General features: G+C 34.0%; 2 protein-coding genes across 23 annotated transcripts in view; one reads left to right on the top strand and one right to left on the bottom strand.

The window, feature by feature from the left end:
- The window catches only part of LOC105347313 (enolase-phosphatase E1), a 45,018-nt gene extending 37,171 nt beyond the window's left edge, over window positions 1–7,847 (top strand). For 9 of the 22 annotated variants that reach the window (XM_066085479.1, XM_066085485.1, XM_066085490.1 and 6 more), the window contains 4 exons: window positions 3,179–3,241; window positions 3,667–3,711; window positions 4,957–5,099; window positions 6,167–7,847. In XM_066085479.1, coding sequence (XP_065941551.1) covers window positions 3,179–3,241; window positions 3,667–3,711; window positions 4,957–5,099; window positions 6,167–6,341 — 426 coding nt within the window. In that variant the 3' untranslated portion in view covers window positions 6,342–7,847. The remainder of the gene's footprint in view (window positions 1–3,178; window positions 3,242–3,666; window positions 3,712–4,956; window positions 5,100–6,166) is intronic. The other 13 variants (XM_066085483.1, XM_066085480.1, XM_066085482.1 and 10 more) reach the window with 8 other exon arrangements.
- Window positions 7,848–8,601: 754 nt separating this feature from the next.
- Window positions 8,602–17,178, bottom strand: LOC105347311 (uncharacterized). The gene is made up of 7 exons (XM_011456327.4): window positions 17,056–17,178; window positions 16,754–16,837; window positions 15,713–15,922; window positions 15,104–15,241; window positions 10,898–11,026; window positions 10,549–10,640; window positions 8,602–9,351 (listed from the first exon to the last, which is right to left on the bottom strand). The coding sequence occupies exons 1-7, from the start codon at window positions 17,092–17,094 to the stop codon at window positions 9,204–9,206; spliced, it is 840 nt and encodes a 279-aa protein (XP_011454629.3). The 5' UTR covers window positions 17,095–17,178; the 3' UTR covers window positions 8,602–9,203.
- Window positions 17,179–17,205: the final 27 nt, after the last annotated feature.

Here is a 17,205-nt window from a genome sequence, read left to right as displayed (position 1 = left end):
TTTTACTTCAAAAGACAGTACAATAATGTCACAAAAGGGAGGTTTCCCGTTTCTTCTTAAGGATGAGTGTATTTTAGTACACTATTACCGTATGTACTCGCCTATAAGTATTGTTCGCCTATAAGTCGGTTGCCATTTTTCAGGTTCATTTACAAGATTTTGCCATTGACCCTCTTATAAGTCGGGTAATTTTTTCTGGATAATCAGTCTACAGATTGTCGATCAAATAAGCACATTTTATCAAGCATTACTATAGTCTAGCTAAAAAATATTGGTGTTTGACCCCTCTGTTGTCATTTGTAGATGCAATGCATTTTAAGTGTTGGTGTTAAGACATCTATCCTGGATTAATAACTTTCGATTTTGGACGCCATTTTTTTTTTTATACACTAATGAAAACTTGTCAAAGCTTTAAAAATATTTTAAATACTATTGAAAATAAAATGATAGTGATTTTGATCCCCTACTGACAGATTAAGATGGTATAGCCCCTTTTAAAACTGGTGTGTTAGCTTGTGTTGTTTTAGGTGACATGCCACCTACAGCCACCAATATAGCTATTATCACCTCATGCAGGTGTAATCAATTATGAATAATTATAAAACGATCTTTATTTTTTTAAAACAGACCAGCAATTGTTCTGGTGTTTAATTTTTAAGTATTAAACAGAAATTGCTGTTCTGTAATCCAACTAGATCGCTTTTAGACGCCATGTTTTTAAAGAGTTTTCTGTAAACAGAGTTATCTTTCTTGAAGTTTGTAACTTACGATTTTTGACGCCATTATATTTTTTAAACACTCAATACAACTTGATTATAGCTAAAAAACTATTTTAAATGCTACTGGAAATAAAATGACAGTGATTTTATCCCCTACTGACTGATTAGGGTTGGTAATTAGCCTCTTAAACTCAGTGTTGGCTTGTGTAGTTTTAAGTACAGTTATACCTACAGCTATTATCACCTCAGGCGTAAATAATTGCCTGTTTAAATAAAAAAATACTTTTTCATATTTTTAAGAAATACAGTTGAAACTTTCAATGTATTTATTAATGTGGTTATCTTTTAGGAATTAAAAAATGAACATGTCAAGTATACGGATTGCAAGTTAAAAGTTGGAAGCAAAATGGCACCCAAAAACGAAGTTTTACTCAGTGGAAAAATTATCTGATTGTATGTCATGCCTATAAGTCGGACCCCTACTTTTCATTCAAATTTCTACACCCAAAATACCGACTTATAAGCGAGTATATACGGTATGTAAGTCACAAAGTGCATGTAGTCTGCGCTGTTGCCAATTATATGAACTTTACAAAACATGCATTGTTGTACAATAGACATATTTATAATTTGGTTGAAAAACAATGAACAAGCTTGTTTAGCCCCTTCATTGAAGGTTGGTCTAATAAATGAAAAAGAACTTGATAACTCAAACACTATTTTAAGAACTCCTCCTCTCCTCTCTATTTTTTCAAACACTTTAGTCATATAGCTAACTTGCAAAAACCAGAAGGAAATGGGTCATTGTATATGACACAATTTTGTATGGGTGGGCATATATAAAAGCCTCAGCCACACGGAAATAAAGCATAGTGGGTCACATTCTCCTTACAAATGGAAGACAATCTAGGAACAGTCAATGATGAGGTACAGTGTTCTATTTGCATACATCTTGTAGCTTTTATTAACACAATCAAATTAAGATAAATTAAAACCTCAGCTCTATAATTCTATTTCAGGATGTTTCAGACTAATGGTGCTAGGTTATAATCAATGTTAATTGTACATGTAATACATTGCTTGCATGACAAAAGGGTTTTAATGTCAGGGAGTTTCAGGACAAGAGAAAAAAAAAGTTTTCTCTTTTGTGACATATTTGACAAGGAAATGACAAGAAAATCTGTTTTAAAGAAAAGTATGTTGTTTTTAACGTAAGTTATTTCAAGTTCAGTTGAGTAAATGATGTGGAAGATTCAGAAAATCAATGGGTTCTCCACTTGTTTTCATGGTTTTATTCACAAATTATATCAACAACTCCAAGAGATGTTTACATACCTGGTCTAAACTGTAGATATTAATGAGTAAATTCTGAGCTACAAATGCAAGGTCAAAGTGCTGAAAGTGCTTAACTTCATATATTCCATCTATTTAAACTAGGCATATGGAAGCAAGTTACCATGGTAACTTTCTGTACGACACATTAATTGATATGTATGTTAAAAAAAAGATTCTGCTGGTATATTAGATGCGGAAGATATCAGATAAGTGAAGAAAACTTGACTCTTAAAATTTTATTTGCTAGATTTGAATTCTTTATGGTATGGCAATTCATCAAGAAGAGGGTTATGAATGATGTACTGTTGAGTTTGTCCATCTCGAAAAATTCTGGGCATGCATTTGCAAAAAGCAAAGAGTTTATTTCGAGCCATAGTGAGTGAAATAAGTGCTAAATAATTTCACTGGCTAAAAGGAACTAAACTTGTACTAGGTGATACCTCTCGCAATACTTGTGCCCCATTTTACTGTTAGAATAATAACAATAAAGTACCACAAAGCCTTAAGAAGCATAAACAAACCATAAAATTACACATTGCTAGGGTTTCCAATTGTAAGATGTATGGAACACCTGTTATTATCTTGTCCATGAAATCCCCCGTGACTATTTTTAGATATGATTAATAATTCATCCCCTGAACTACTCCAATCTTGCAGATCAATAGAGTTATGTCTTAGGTTTGATGTCTGCACATGCATGGATGATTATTCACCAATTAATGGGTAGGATTGTCTGCAGAATAAACTCTGTGGGATTATCTGAGATAATCTGCAGATTGTAGAAGAGCTTCTTAGTTCATTATAATGATAGTTCTGTTTCAACATGCAGTAGCAAAGATTGCCATGTGTTTGTGATTCAACAATAAAAAGACTTTGATTTCACACAAATATTTTACAAATGCCTTAACCGTAATTATATCAGTGTAAATTCAAGCATAACTGCTTTGTAGGCAAAGATGTTACTACAGACAAAAATCACTGGACATTTGGATTTATTTATGTACAGCAGATGACACACTATACACTGACCATTATTACTGGCGGAATAGCTATTTTGCATGGTTTGCATTCTGTTTGTGTGTTACTAATATAACCCATGATTATTTTTTTCTTTGCCCATGCAGATGTTTGAGGAAAGCAGTGATTCGCCAGAGAGAGGCGAAAATGCCCCCTCGTCTGTAGGAACAGTAAGTTCTTCTCTCCACACGAGGTGTTCCAATTAACTCAAATTCTTAGTTTGGGGACTTAATTTTCTTACTTTTGTAGTTATATCCTCTAATTTCTTCTAATTTGTCTTCAGTAGTTTTTTTTTTACTTGGTCGAACATAGTTTGACCTCTTTTTAACCTCACTTAGATACCCCTCTTCTTTCTACCATATTTTGTGTATACTTACATACTTGGCTGGGACATATACAATATACCATAGCATTCTGACCTCCTTACTCATCATATACCATACATTCATCTCTGTTAGGATTTCCTGTGTACTCAAATCTTCTCTCGGCTATTAGTTTTGATCATGTAGATTATCATCAAACAACAAAGTAACCACAAGAGTTAAAACTTTGAGATATAAATATCATCTATCATTTATATGAACAATTTTTTTAGGAGGATGAGTCAATTGGGGCTCCCACCGCTGACAATGAGGCGAATGTGAGTGTGCTATAGACACGCATGGCCGGCAGCTATCAATAGGTGTCAATCACTGGCTGCAATATATCAGTGGTGTGATCCCAGACAATCTTCTACACATATATATATATTGATCTCTCTCATTATGTATCAACCTGTACCAACTTTCGAGCAATTATTGTCCCCTCTATACCAATCATAGCAAGTACATACAGGTTTTCTTTCTGTCCAGTATTTTACACATGCAGTGTTACTACATCTTGACTTTGATACTCATATATAATTATTATATTCTTGGCCTGTCTCTGGTGTATTGGGCTATTATAACTCTTGTATTTTAAATAATCTACCATTTACTTTTTTATTATTACATGTATTTTTTTTGGGGGGGGGGGGGGGGGTTTCGTCATTGCAACACACAAATTAATACATGGACTATTTTATCTTCATTTGATTAATCATGTTCAGTGTGGGATCTGAATTAGCCAATCTAACTTATGTATCCTGTAGCTTATCAGTGACCTCATGTCCACATATTATTTACAATTAGGGATCAAATTAGGGATATCAAATTTGCACATCCAGGCATACAATACAACAATTTTGAGCTTTACTGAGTTTACTCTCATCAGACATTCCACACATGGTTGAAAAGGTTTTTGTTCCACATAGTTATTGTATCTAATAGTGAAATTACTGACTGGTTATAGAAAGCACGCTCTTCATCACTTTCAACGAAAATCTGTCAAAAAATCATTATAGATAAAGGTAGCGTTTTTTCTGTAGATAACCCTTATCACTTATCAACACATGAGTCATCTCCGATTTCCTGATGTTTTCATGAACCATATCCAACAAACAGGATACTGTGAGGGAAATACAAATCTTGCACTAAATTACAATAATCTGTTTCATCATCATTTTCCTCACATATACATTAAATATATACATGTACATGTATACGCTTTTCTTTTTTTCAGTTCTCATCCTACTTGGATTTTTTTAATGCATGCACTTCTAACACTAATCAAAATGTTTTAAATTTTTTTTGCATTTGATTTGATTATTTTAACAAGCATCTTGGTGTAAAGTTAAAGTACTCACTTTTTTATAATTTAGCTAAAAAATAACTCGATATTATTAGCACTGGCAACCCTTCAGTTGCCACAGTAACAGCATGGCTGATGAAATTGAAAGATTTTATGCTTGCAGTTTGTTGCTTGTGATTTTGTTTATATGTTTATGTTTATAACTCTTTCTGTGCAGCCCAAAAGTCCCTTTGTTGCCGTTCAGTTGGAGAAGTGCGCAGCATGTCAGAAAACAGTCTATGCCATGGAGAAGATAGAAATGAATAAAAACTGCTACCACAGGGCGTGTTTTAAATGCTCCCACTGTAACTCACGATTAACGTAAGATATTCATACACTGATTTTCATTTTTCTCACTTCAGTTTATGTTTTTATCGCAGGTTTAGAGAAATTTGCCACGTAACGTCGGTTTTTCAGGTCATCTAGACGATGTAGCAATCCAGATTGTTACGTTTCTTTTATGTTTATCCAGAAAAAATACATTGTGCTATTTATTTTGCAAACTTTGAATTTTGTACCCTATACTCAAGTATAGCATGTACATATTAGAGAATAGCGTAGAGAGTACTAGGAATTCTATTCTGAACAGGAAACATGAAATTTCTGCAGTAAGTCAATCAGAGTTTTCCCCACTTACAAAGATAAGAAAACTCTGGTTCATTGCCTCCAGAAATCCTGAAGTATTAACATTGAGATCAGTAAAATGAATCACCAAATTCAAACACAGTGTGGAGAGTAAGGGCAAGTACTGGTAAGATGGCTTCTAAGAACAGTACAGCAGAATTAGAGCCTGCAGGATGCAGCCCATGTAATAGAGCATTTCCTTTCCCAGAAGAGTTTATTCTCCTTCCCCCCATTTACTAAATCAATGATTTCCTGTCTCCTTTGAACAGAAGATCTAGTTAACATTGTCATTACATAGTTCTTAATGAAGTAACCTTGTGTATTCCTTGGTGAAAGGTCCTTTTAAGTGTGTAGGATTATTCGTACATGTACCAAATATTTCAGGAATTTTTAAAACTAGTGTTTAGAGAAATTAAGATTGCATGCGAGTGGTTTTTAGAGAGTGTGTGAATGCATTTGAAAGTTGAGAAAGTGTTTTAATATAATAGCATGTTATTGTTAATTTCAAATTTTGAAGTGTAAGCATGCTTCCAGAATCACCAAAAATCACTTGAATTATATTTATATAGGATTTGAATGTTATTTTTTTACTGTGTGTCATATATGTATTTTACAAGGGAGTAAACACAAAATCACTGTTTTTATTAATGCATAACGATGTCTTAATCAGTTCAATTTATTCATAATTACTGTGAAAAGGTTGTCATTTAATGAATGCTAGTATCTGGCTATACTTATGATTTTGTTGTTTTGTTTTATCTTAGGGCAAAAACGTTCAGCATGAATGAAGGAGTCATCTACTGCACAAATCATTTCAAGCAGCTGTTTGCTAGGAAAGGAAATTATGATGAGGGATTTGGGCGCCAACAATACAAAAAGCGTTGGCAAGGTGACCAGCCTAATGGAGAAAAACAAACTGTGCCCGAGCCCACCGCTTAATGTTGCGTGCTTTATTTTTTGTCAATTGTATAAACTTTTTTTTTTTGTGTATTAATGTATGATATATATAATATTGCCAATTTCTCATTTGCCTATATTTTTAAGTCATATTTATCATTGTATGAAAAAAAAAGAAATGAAAATTTGCAACTTAAAAGATGTGTTTGGAGGATGAGAAGGGAGATAATCACTATTCAGAACAAGAAATTTTGATGGTTGTTTAATTATGTCATGATATAAAAATTGTTTTTGTTCTTTACACCACCAGAGAGTGCTAGTTGATATATTTTGTCTGTTACCTTATGAAATATTGTTCATGCATACGTTAATGCATTAGATAATTGACACCACCACATGGACTTTGTAAAGGTACAGTGTGACCAGTGTAATCCGACACCTAGTTAAACCAATGTACTGTACAGTCTGAGATTGTCCGTTTTTTAATCACACTGTTATTACATTATTTTTTTCAATACATTTTGATTTGACAGGAATCACTGTACATGTATATACATGTCATTATTGAAACCACATTTGTAAATTGACATGCCTGCATAGAAGAAAAAAAATTCGGTCATCTTGATGAGTTTTTATGATATTTGGTAGGTTTTTTAAATAAAGCCCAATGTCTCTTTTTGTTCAAGATCTCAGGCATGTTTTTGTCTTCCATTGTATGAGAGAGTGCATGGGCACTTCATAAACATTTAGTAATAAAGTGTATGGTGTCAAGGTCATTGTAATGGGCTTTACAGTCAAAATGCATGGAATGTGATATACTACACATGTACGTCAAGTATATTATGCTAAAGAGTGTGATAAGAGTGCAATTTTTTTTAATAATTTAAAGTGTTAGCTGATCTTTAAATTATCACTTTACATATTATTTTATGGGTCATGTGTATCAAATGTGCTCATTATTTTTTCGATATTGTCATAGATCACTTCTGTAGAACTTATAAACCAAAGACTGTCTTAAAGACAGGTTTGAAAGGTTACTTAATGTATGTCTTAGTTTATTCCAATTATTTCCTGGTTTCTTTAAACAAAAGAAATATAGTTTGCACTGAAAATTTCCAGAGAAGTATGCATCTGACCAATGAACTATTCAAGTGCATGCTAAAAAAATCTATGCATCCCCTAAATATAGTATTATCAAATGCAATAAAAAAGTGAAAAGATTACAACTTGCTACATTTTTTTTGGATAAATTCTTAAAATGCTTTGAATGTAAATGTTACTTGTGTAAAATAAATGCCTGCTTTGTTTTTTTTTATTTTTTGAGTTTATGATATATTGATATTCAAAGTCATGTGACACGAGGACACATACATTTGATTGGATCAGGTGACAATCTGGACTGTCTATAACTTAATTGATGGTTGGACACCTCATTTTTATTTCGACATCCACCAAAAATACATGTATATGTGCTTTTGACCCAAATTTATCAAGCTGTAGCAAATATTACTGCATAGGACTTTTGCAATAAACTTTTTTCATTAAAAATTGTTCCGTTTATTTATTTTTGATTAATTAGAAATTTACGCTACTTGATTTCCTTATAATATACATGAATATACATGTAATATGTAACCAGTAATGGTTATAGGCCTAAAGCTGTATGTCTATTATCTCAGATATTTGACAGTGCCAGGTGCTTTAGTGCAGAGGACTGTACAATATCTGACATAATGGACAGTTTCATTTTATAACTTTTGAGTCATATACTGGTACAAAGATAAAAGTAATTCCCAAAGGGTGTTACCATGATGAATATGCATACATCTTTCAAATTCTTTTAAAACTGCAATATACAGATACCACAGTAGAATTATACAGAGTATAATGTTACATGTATAGAGAAATGCAAAATTTATTTTCTTTTGGGGGTGGGGGATGGGACAGGTAACAAAGAAGGGTCAGTGTGACACTTAAAATGTGTTCCACAGTATGGTCACATTTAAAAGTAGCGCAGTCTGAATGTCCCAGGGTCATCCAATAAATAAATAGTCAGCATATAATCAGCTCAGGACATAGAACTGAAGTACTGGTAACAGTTTTCATAGTCCAAGGGGCATTACTCTACAGAAAGAACACTGAAGGGTTGATATTGATCCAAAATGAGCAAGACTTTAATATTTACATGATTTAATGTATTATTCTAAAAGATGTTATATGATATCATACTTCGGCGTGGTAATTTCCACTTTCTATACAGCATGATATAGCAGAAATGATTAAAAAATCTATTGCATCAGGATAATTGTATTGAAGAATTTATTTACTGTCTTAAAAGAACACAAAAAATGTTTACACATGTTAGATGCTCATTAGCATGTACAATTTTGTAAGGCCATTCATCTCTGTACGAAAGAAATAAATAGTATAGAAATGCTACATTATTATATGTTCTGTGTATTAGATGTTCCTGTGAGGTAAGTACCATATAAAACATAAGAGCTTAATTTGATTTTTAAAAAAAAGGACTGGTACATACATAATGATGTTTGTTTTCATTTTTTTGGATGTCTTTAAAATTTGAACAACCAAGAAAATTCATAGTATATACAAATGCAAAACAATTGACAATAATTTAACAAAAATACTTAGTACATGTACCTTTATCTTGCCATGTTCATTTACATTAATTCAGCATCACAGGCATTGCTTGCTAATATAATTTCCATCATGTTACCTAATTTTGTTTTGTTCCTACAGCACTTGCGATTGCTTCCCTGAATCTATACATGCTACCAATCATTAAAAACCATCACAACAATGCACACACAATTTTCTTTTTCACTCTTCAAAGAATCGCCATACTAATACAAATTCTGTCAGCTGCTTTTATGTGCAGCTTTGTCAGCTGACTTCATGTTCAGCTATATCTTCCATTATTCTGCGTCTGGTTCCAGGGATACCCTCTTGTTGTCTGCCTACCTGGGGGTTACTCACGGGGTAGTGTCTGTCATAGTAGGTCTCGTAATAGGAGTCAGTGAAGGTGTCTGTGCTATAATTACAAAGAAATCATTGTTCTTTTAGTAAAGGAGTGAACATGTGCAATTGTAATTTACTGAACATTGGGCACATGAAAAATAATTGAATATGTAAACATATTGTGCATGTATATGAGAATTTTACCCACTTAAATTTTTTTTTTTCAAATCTTTTGGCAATCATTTAAATATTGCAAGAAGAAAAAACATGCAGAAATTGTGATTATCAATGTGCCCAGGGTTCAAACAATGTCATTTCAAAAGTATGAATTTTTTTTTCAAGTTTTCTTCTTCGGAACGCCCCCTCCAGCTTACCAGGTTTCAATACACAACTAATAATAAAGAAGTCTACAGGGATTTTGCATTGCAACAGACCCAGATGATAAGGAAGAAAAATTGTGTGAGGCATTTCAAATGACTTCTAGATGGAGAAAAGATGTCAACATTTTCCATTGTAAATCTCCATAAGAAAACAGTTTTTATTCCTGTGAATTTCAGTGAAAAATAATATGTCAATGAAGTTATCTTGGATACTCTCCCTTTCATCTATTTCAATTGCACTTTTTTCACAGGTATGTGCATTTGTTTAAATTATAAATAGTCTAAATGCGCTGCATAGATGTTTCGAGAAGGACTATAGCAGCAGGTCTGTAGCTCCTGGTCTGAAAAATTTGGATGGACGACCTGGGAGCTACAGTTCCATACCTGTTAAAAAGTTTCAATTTGCGGCATACAAAAAGATGCGCTAGTCTTGGACTAATTAACCTTATTCCCACAAAAAATCGTCACTTTACTTGCCTCAGACTCTCTTAAACACACTAACCAACCTCAGAAAATGAACTATGTTATATTCACATTCAGATCGAGTCGCCATTTTTGCACGTAAAAAACTGCACCACTTCAGTTTAAAGAGCTGGTGATGGTGTTTAAAAGAATATCAGAGGCAAGACAAGTGATGATATCTAGTAAAATGTCCAAGATTTTTTTTAATCAAATATTTGTACAGAATGTGTTAAGAAGTAAGATTAATTTGTCCAAAACTAGTGCAATTTTTTGTGCACTGTAAATTGCAGTTTTTTAAAACATATGGAACTGTAGCTTCCATGTCGTCCATCCAATTTTTTTCAGACTGTGAGCTAGACACCTGCAGCTAGGAGCTCACACCAAAACATATTGAAGATAAGCAAAAACCATTCTGAGTGTACACTTACTAAAAATAGTGATAGGCCACACAGTAGTAGATGGTGAACACTATGATGAGAAAGACTGTCAAAATGGAGTAGAAGATCACACCATCATTCTCCTGCAAAAGGAAGAAGTTTTTTTTAGTAAAAATATGCTGTTCATAGATACATGCATAGGTATTGACCCAATTACTGGCAAAGGGATTTCCCTTGAAAAAAATGTGGAGGAGCCAATCAGAATAGGGCATGAGTTATTCATCAAAAATGAAAAAGAGACATGGCCCTAATGTCGGCATATGAGAGACTGGCTCCTGAATAGTTCAATTCTTTCATTGGTGCATAGTATTTTATGTACCAGCATATATAAAAACTATACCTCTTCTACAGCTGACTGCCAGTATTTCTTGCATGTTAGAAAAGAGCAGACATTTTCTGTCATATGAGTGATCAGGAATTCTGTAGCATTTTTACTCAAACCATCAGGGACACAGGCACTCATCAGTCTCTACAATAGTAAACCACAAAATATCACTACTAGGGTTGACTATATACTCTTTATTATTAGGGCTTTTCGACTTTCGGTCAAAAAGACCTATTGTTTTCGTTCTGTTTTATTATTATTATTCTTCTCGACAAAGTTTCGTCAGTGATTGTTTGAAAAGGGAACCAAATAATAAAAATTTAATGTTAGATTCTTCTAGCAATTGTTTAGTTCTCCCATATGTCCCTTTTTTGACTTCTGGTCTATAAACTTCCGGTTTACACATCCAAAAAACAAAATATTGAAAGGACCTTTGTATATATTTTATTTTTTTATTATAAACTAAGAAATTTTGGATTTAGATACTTCCTAGTATGATATACAAAATTGTAAGCGACAACTCTTATCTATCTCTTGCTGTTTTCGAGATACTAGACTTCAAACTATGAAAAAAGGGGGGATGGAAAAATTAAAAATTAAAATAACCACCAAATTTTCTAAATGAGGAATGGAAAATGTTAAAACTGTCATAATTATCATATATTTAAAGATTCGTTTGAAACCATTGAGAACTTCCGGTTTTATAAGTTGATAAAAAATCGTCTATGGGTGTTTTAATTTTAAACTGAATTCACGCGTGCCACGTTTTCTCAAACAGTTTTCAAGTAAATATTCTCTTATTTAATATTCATATGAATATTGAGGGACCTAATTTGCAGACTGGAAAAGGTTTTGGGATTAAAATTATGAAAGATAAGGGATCTAGAGGGGTCAAAGCTGAAAACAGCCCAATAGCTGTATCTTTTTTATTTTTCATCCGATTTTTAAAATCTTTTCGGTTTGAAGTTTTGAGTAAAGAGTACAATTTAAAAATTATAGTCCGTAGGACCATTTTTTGACTTCTCATAGGAGTTTTAAGGGCGTGAATATTGTAACTTTTTAAAAGTTGAAAAAGTGATTTAGAAAAAGTTATCTCTCTTTGCTCAACGAATGTAGAGCATTAATACTCTAGGCATACCACGTTTTCTATTCAAGAAAGGAATACTTACTTTTTTATGATTTTTTTGAAATATTCTATTAGAAATTTAAAGTATATTTACTTCTAAATTTCTGAAGTTATCTTTTTTTGACATTGCATTATTTATAAGGTTATATTTAGGCAACTGATTATACCAAGGTGGTGAAGAATTTGTAAATAAAAACAAGAGGCCCATGAGCCACATCGCTCACCTGAGGAACAATAGGTATGATAAAGTCAGCTTAATGGAGTCATAATACAAACAATCTGGACAATGTACAATAATACATGTAGATCCTGTATAAATAAAATCCATTTTTCCCCCTTGGAACTCGGATAGCCCTGATTGCTGCCAATATTTACAAGAGCAGACTTTAATCACCGCTCCTGCACATATATAGGGACTCAAAGTTACGCAGGCAGGGATGACCGCACACCTACGCAACTCACAGGTACCAACGTTTACGCAAGCAGAGATAACGCAAGCAGGGATGACCGCACACTTGTGCTAGAAAGGCCAGAACACCAGACGGGATGACCATACACTAGTGCTCCGCCGCAACCACAACAAGCAGGTGTGACCGCACACTTGTATTAATGCGATACATGGCAGGAAGGACCGCACACTCTGTATCGTAGCTTAGAAAAACACGAAGATTAGATAGAGCAGGGATGCCCACACCCTCAGTCTCTCCATGCCTGTTCAAGTTTAACCCCAAACAGTCGCTCGTTGCAATGCAATATACACTGTCCCTATATATGTGCCGGCCTAAAATAATTCATAGTATCTAAAAATTGGAAATCAAAAATAAACAAACTAATCCGGCCTAACCCAAAACTACTTATGCAGAACAACTTATATACATTGAATATTTATTATTGTATAAAAATAATCATCACAATAATTGGTTAACAGTGGATGCATTAAATAAAATAATCAAGAATCAATAAATCAAGGGCAATAACTCAATACAGTAATACAAAAAGATTCTAATGAAAAAATAGCTGCCTGCTTCAATTTTATAGTCATATCACATGTTGAGTATTGCAGTTCTCAAAAAGATCCTTTACAATTGTTTATATATGGGATATTTAGCTACATCAAACTCTGAACCTTCTTGTGAGGCCGAAGAATTGTCCTGGAGCCAAAGTCTTAACAATTATAAAGAATCATCTTGCTGATTAGTTTCTGAGAAGAAGATTTTTAAAGATTTACTCTATATATATTCCTATGTAAAACTTTAACACCCCCCCTCCCTATGTGGCCTCACCCTACCCCCAAGGGTCATGATTTTCACATCTTTGAATCTACACTACCTGAGGATACTTCCCACAAGTTTCAGCTTTCCTGGCTGATTAGTTTGTGAGAAGAAGATTTTTAAAGATTTACTCTATATATTATTATGTAAAACTTCGACCCCCGCCCCCCTCCCATTGTGCCCCACCCTACCCCCGGGGGTCATGATTTTCACAACTATGAATCTACACTACCTGAGGATGCTTCCACACAAGTTTCAGCTTTCCTTGCTGATTAACTTCTGAGAAGATTTTTAAAGATTTACTCTATATATTCCTATGTAAAATTTTAACACCCCCCCAATGTGGCCTCACCCTACCCCCAGGGATCATGATTTTCACAACTATGAATCTACACTACCTGAGGATGCTTCCACACAAGTTTCAGCTTTCCTGGCTGATTAGTTTCTGAGAAGAAGATTTCTAAAGATTTACTCTATATATTCCTATGGTAAACTTCGACCCCCCATTGTGGCCCCACCCTACCCCCAGGGGTCATGATTTTCACAACTTTGAATCTACACTACCTGAGGATGCTTCCACACAAATTTCAGCTTTGCTAGCTGATTAGTTTCTGAGAAGAAGATTTTTAAAGATTTACTCTATATATTCCTATGGTAAACTTCGACCCCCCATTGTGGCCCCACCCTATCCCCGGGGGTCATGATTTTCACAACTTTGAATCTACACTACCTGAGGATGCTTCCACACAAGTTTCAGCTTTCCTGGCTGTTTAGTTTCTGAGAAGAAGATTTTTAAAGATTTACTCTATATATTCCTATGTAAAACTTCGACCCCCCCATTGTGGCCCCACCCTACCCCCGGGGGTCATGAATTTCACAACTTTGAATCTACACTACCTGAGGATGCTTCCACATAAGTTTCAGCTTTCCTGGCTGTTTAGTTTCTGAGAAGAAGATTTTTAAAGATTTACTCTATATATTCCTATGTAAAACTTAGACCCCCCATTGTGGCCCCACCCTACCCCCAGGGGTCATGAATTTCACAACTTTGAATCTACACTACCTGAGAATGCTTCCACACAAGTTTCAGCTTTCCTGGCTTTCTGGTTCTTGAGAAGAAGATTTTTGAAAATTTCTCGAAATTTTTCATTAATTTCTAATTATCTCCCCTTGAAAACGGGTGTGGCCCTTAATTTTCACAACTTTGAATCCCCTTTGCCTAAGGATGATTTGTGCCAAGTTTGGTTGAAATTGGTTAAGTAGTTCTTGAGAAGATGTTGAAAATGTGAAAAGTTTACGGACAGACGGACGGACAGACGGACGGACGGACGACAGACAAAATGTGATCAGAAAAGCTCACTTGAGCTTTCAGCTCGGGTGAGCTAAAAACGATTTTACCTGACATTTCCAAACAAAAAAGGGAAAGGGGATGTCGAAAAGCCCTTACTTTTTGTTGATGACAAAAAAAGTTCTAGTTTTATTCAAGTTTGTAAATATCCGGTAACTGACTAAAAACTTTAAAATTACAAATATCGGTATTGACTCAGATATTATAAGGGACAATCCCTGTGTCTATGTAGAATTTTATTCTTGAAACACACAATACAGTTATAAAAGTATGAAGGAACTAAAAAATCTCTTCAAACATATAAAACCTCAATTTAAATTCCTCTCACAAAAAGGGAATGTTTCTATAATGAACAAAAAACTTTTAGAATTTGACCCCATGTACATGTTTATACTTATGTACTGGTAGATTTTTTTGTGGACTGTATACCAGGGGTAAGAGGGATTACAAATGTTTATTGTTATATACATTATTACCTCACAGTCGTCCATCAGATCCTTCATGTCACTCTCCAGACATAACGAAACATCCCAGAATTCTTTCTTTCTCCTCCCAGCAAGGATGTCGCATCTCATGATGTCACAGTAATCAGCAAAGCAAACCGAGGATTTATCCTTGCAATTTCATTAAAAAAATTTATTCATTACTTATATGCTGACTTGATGTTGGGATCTGCTTAATAAAATATTTAGTTTTTCTACTTGCATGTATTTAGACTGTAAACAAGATGAATATGAAAATCTAGCATTTATTTCTTTTTTTATGATCAGAAGAATAAAAGGTTTGAAAATTTAGACTAGAAATAAACAAAAGTTCTCATTTAACAGAGAGATGATGTACGATTGGTACAAATATAAATCCCACCATATGGCATGCCTAAACTACCGGTAAGAGTGTGTTAAAATTTCAAGAATCTGCGATGAACGGATGCTGAGAAAAATGCGACAGAATTTTTTTATATGCATACACAGAAAGACACACAAGATTTAAACAGTATACCCCCTCTCCTTTGGAGCAGGAGGTATAATCAGAATTATTGGTTGAACATATCTTATATACTATTTGATGATATACCAGTATCATACCTCTCTAACATATTCACTATGTCTATTATCAAAGTGTCGATCCAGGTAATCTTCTGAGTAGAAGCCTTTCCCGCAGTAGTTACAGTACCATTTGGAGATTCCCTCCGATACCTTGTTCTCTTCTTGCAGCAGGTATTTGTCTCTCTCTGGAGAAAACAGGCAAGTGTCTGGGACACTGGTCTTGACTTGTGTGAACAGTGGATACACCACCTGCAGAAGTAGACAAATGGAGGACATCCATATATTGAAAATAAACTAATTAAGAATATACAAAGCTATTGTTGAGCTCATACCATGACAAATACATTGTACTACATAACTGCATGTGGTCTCATCAATATTGATAGAATTCCAATTTTTATGGATTTCATTGTTGAGTTGATTCCATGAAATTCAATGATTTCTAATACCCCAGGTAATACAAAATATATATTGTATTTGACCACTGTAAATCAGAGGTCTGACAGTCGAAAGTCATTTGGCAAAGACTGTTCTTTTTTAAGATCTTTTAGTCCTTATGCTCATAAATTCAACTGTTTTGAAATCCATTTGATGATACATGTATAAACCTTGAAGATTACAAAGGGGAAATTGTTGTTTGTACATCTAAATAACTCTGCCCTGCATCTTTTCGTTTGTTTTTTCATTCTTTTAACAATTCATTGCATTCACAAGCAAGATAACATGTTATACGTATAATTTCAATCCACACTTTACAAAAGTTATTTTCCTTGGGCGCCATCCTTGGGGAAAAACCCATATATTTCTCACAGTAGCATTTGTGGATAGAAGGTTGTTACTTCGTCATTTCACATTAGAAATTCGTTTCCACTGTGAATTTTGATTGCCCCAAGTTTAGTTAGGACAACCCACATATTGAAGGAATAAATTAAATTCCAAGAGATTTCGTCGGAGGACGCCAAATATTTGGTTGCATAAAGAAGGGGAAAGTTGTTTTTTCCCTTTTAACCTTTGGGTTGACCCCGCAAAGGGGAACAACTTTTGCCAATTGTGTATTGGACAATACACCAGTATACTTGCCTCTTTCAGTAAATTCCTGACATTCCTCGATCGATCTCTTGGACAATGTAAAGCATTTGTCAGTGATACAGTAACTGTCAAAACCTAAAACAAACAAGAGGTATTATCATCAAAAAGCTAGGCTGAATGTCATATGTAAATCAAGTTTTGGGTAGTTCTTAAATTGAAGTATGCAGGTGTCCGTGATCCTACAAACGGGCTAACACACTACAATTTATGTAGCCATCCAAATAAATCGAATTCTCAGTCACAAATTGTGTTTGATGCGTGAAAACATTTAATGTTGCATGAAATATACTCACTAATGTTAAAAATGCAGAAATGTGTTGCATCAAATGCATGACTTCGGTTAAAAAATAATAAAAGTAAAACCGGATGTTTAGAGGAGTGATGTAAAAATGATCATAATGATAACGGGACCGAATTTCCGGAATTCTAAAACTCTTAAAGTT

Source organism: Magallana gigas, chromosome 5 (assembly GCF_963853765.1).
Source record: "Magallana gigas chromosome 5, xbMagGiga1.1, whole genome shotgun sequence".
Classification (NCBI taxonomy): Eukaryota; Metazoa; Mollusca; class Bivalvia; order Ostreida; family Ostreidae; genus Magallana; species Magallana gigas.
Note: the sequence above shows the minus strand (reverse complement) of the source record. Positions and strands in the feature narration are given on the sequence as shown.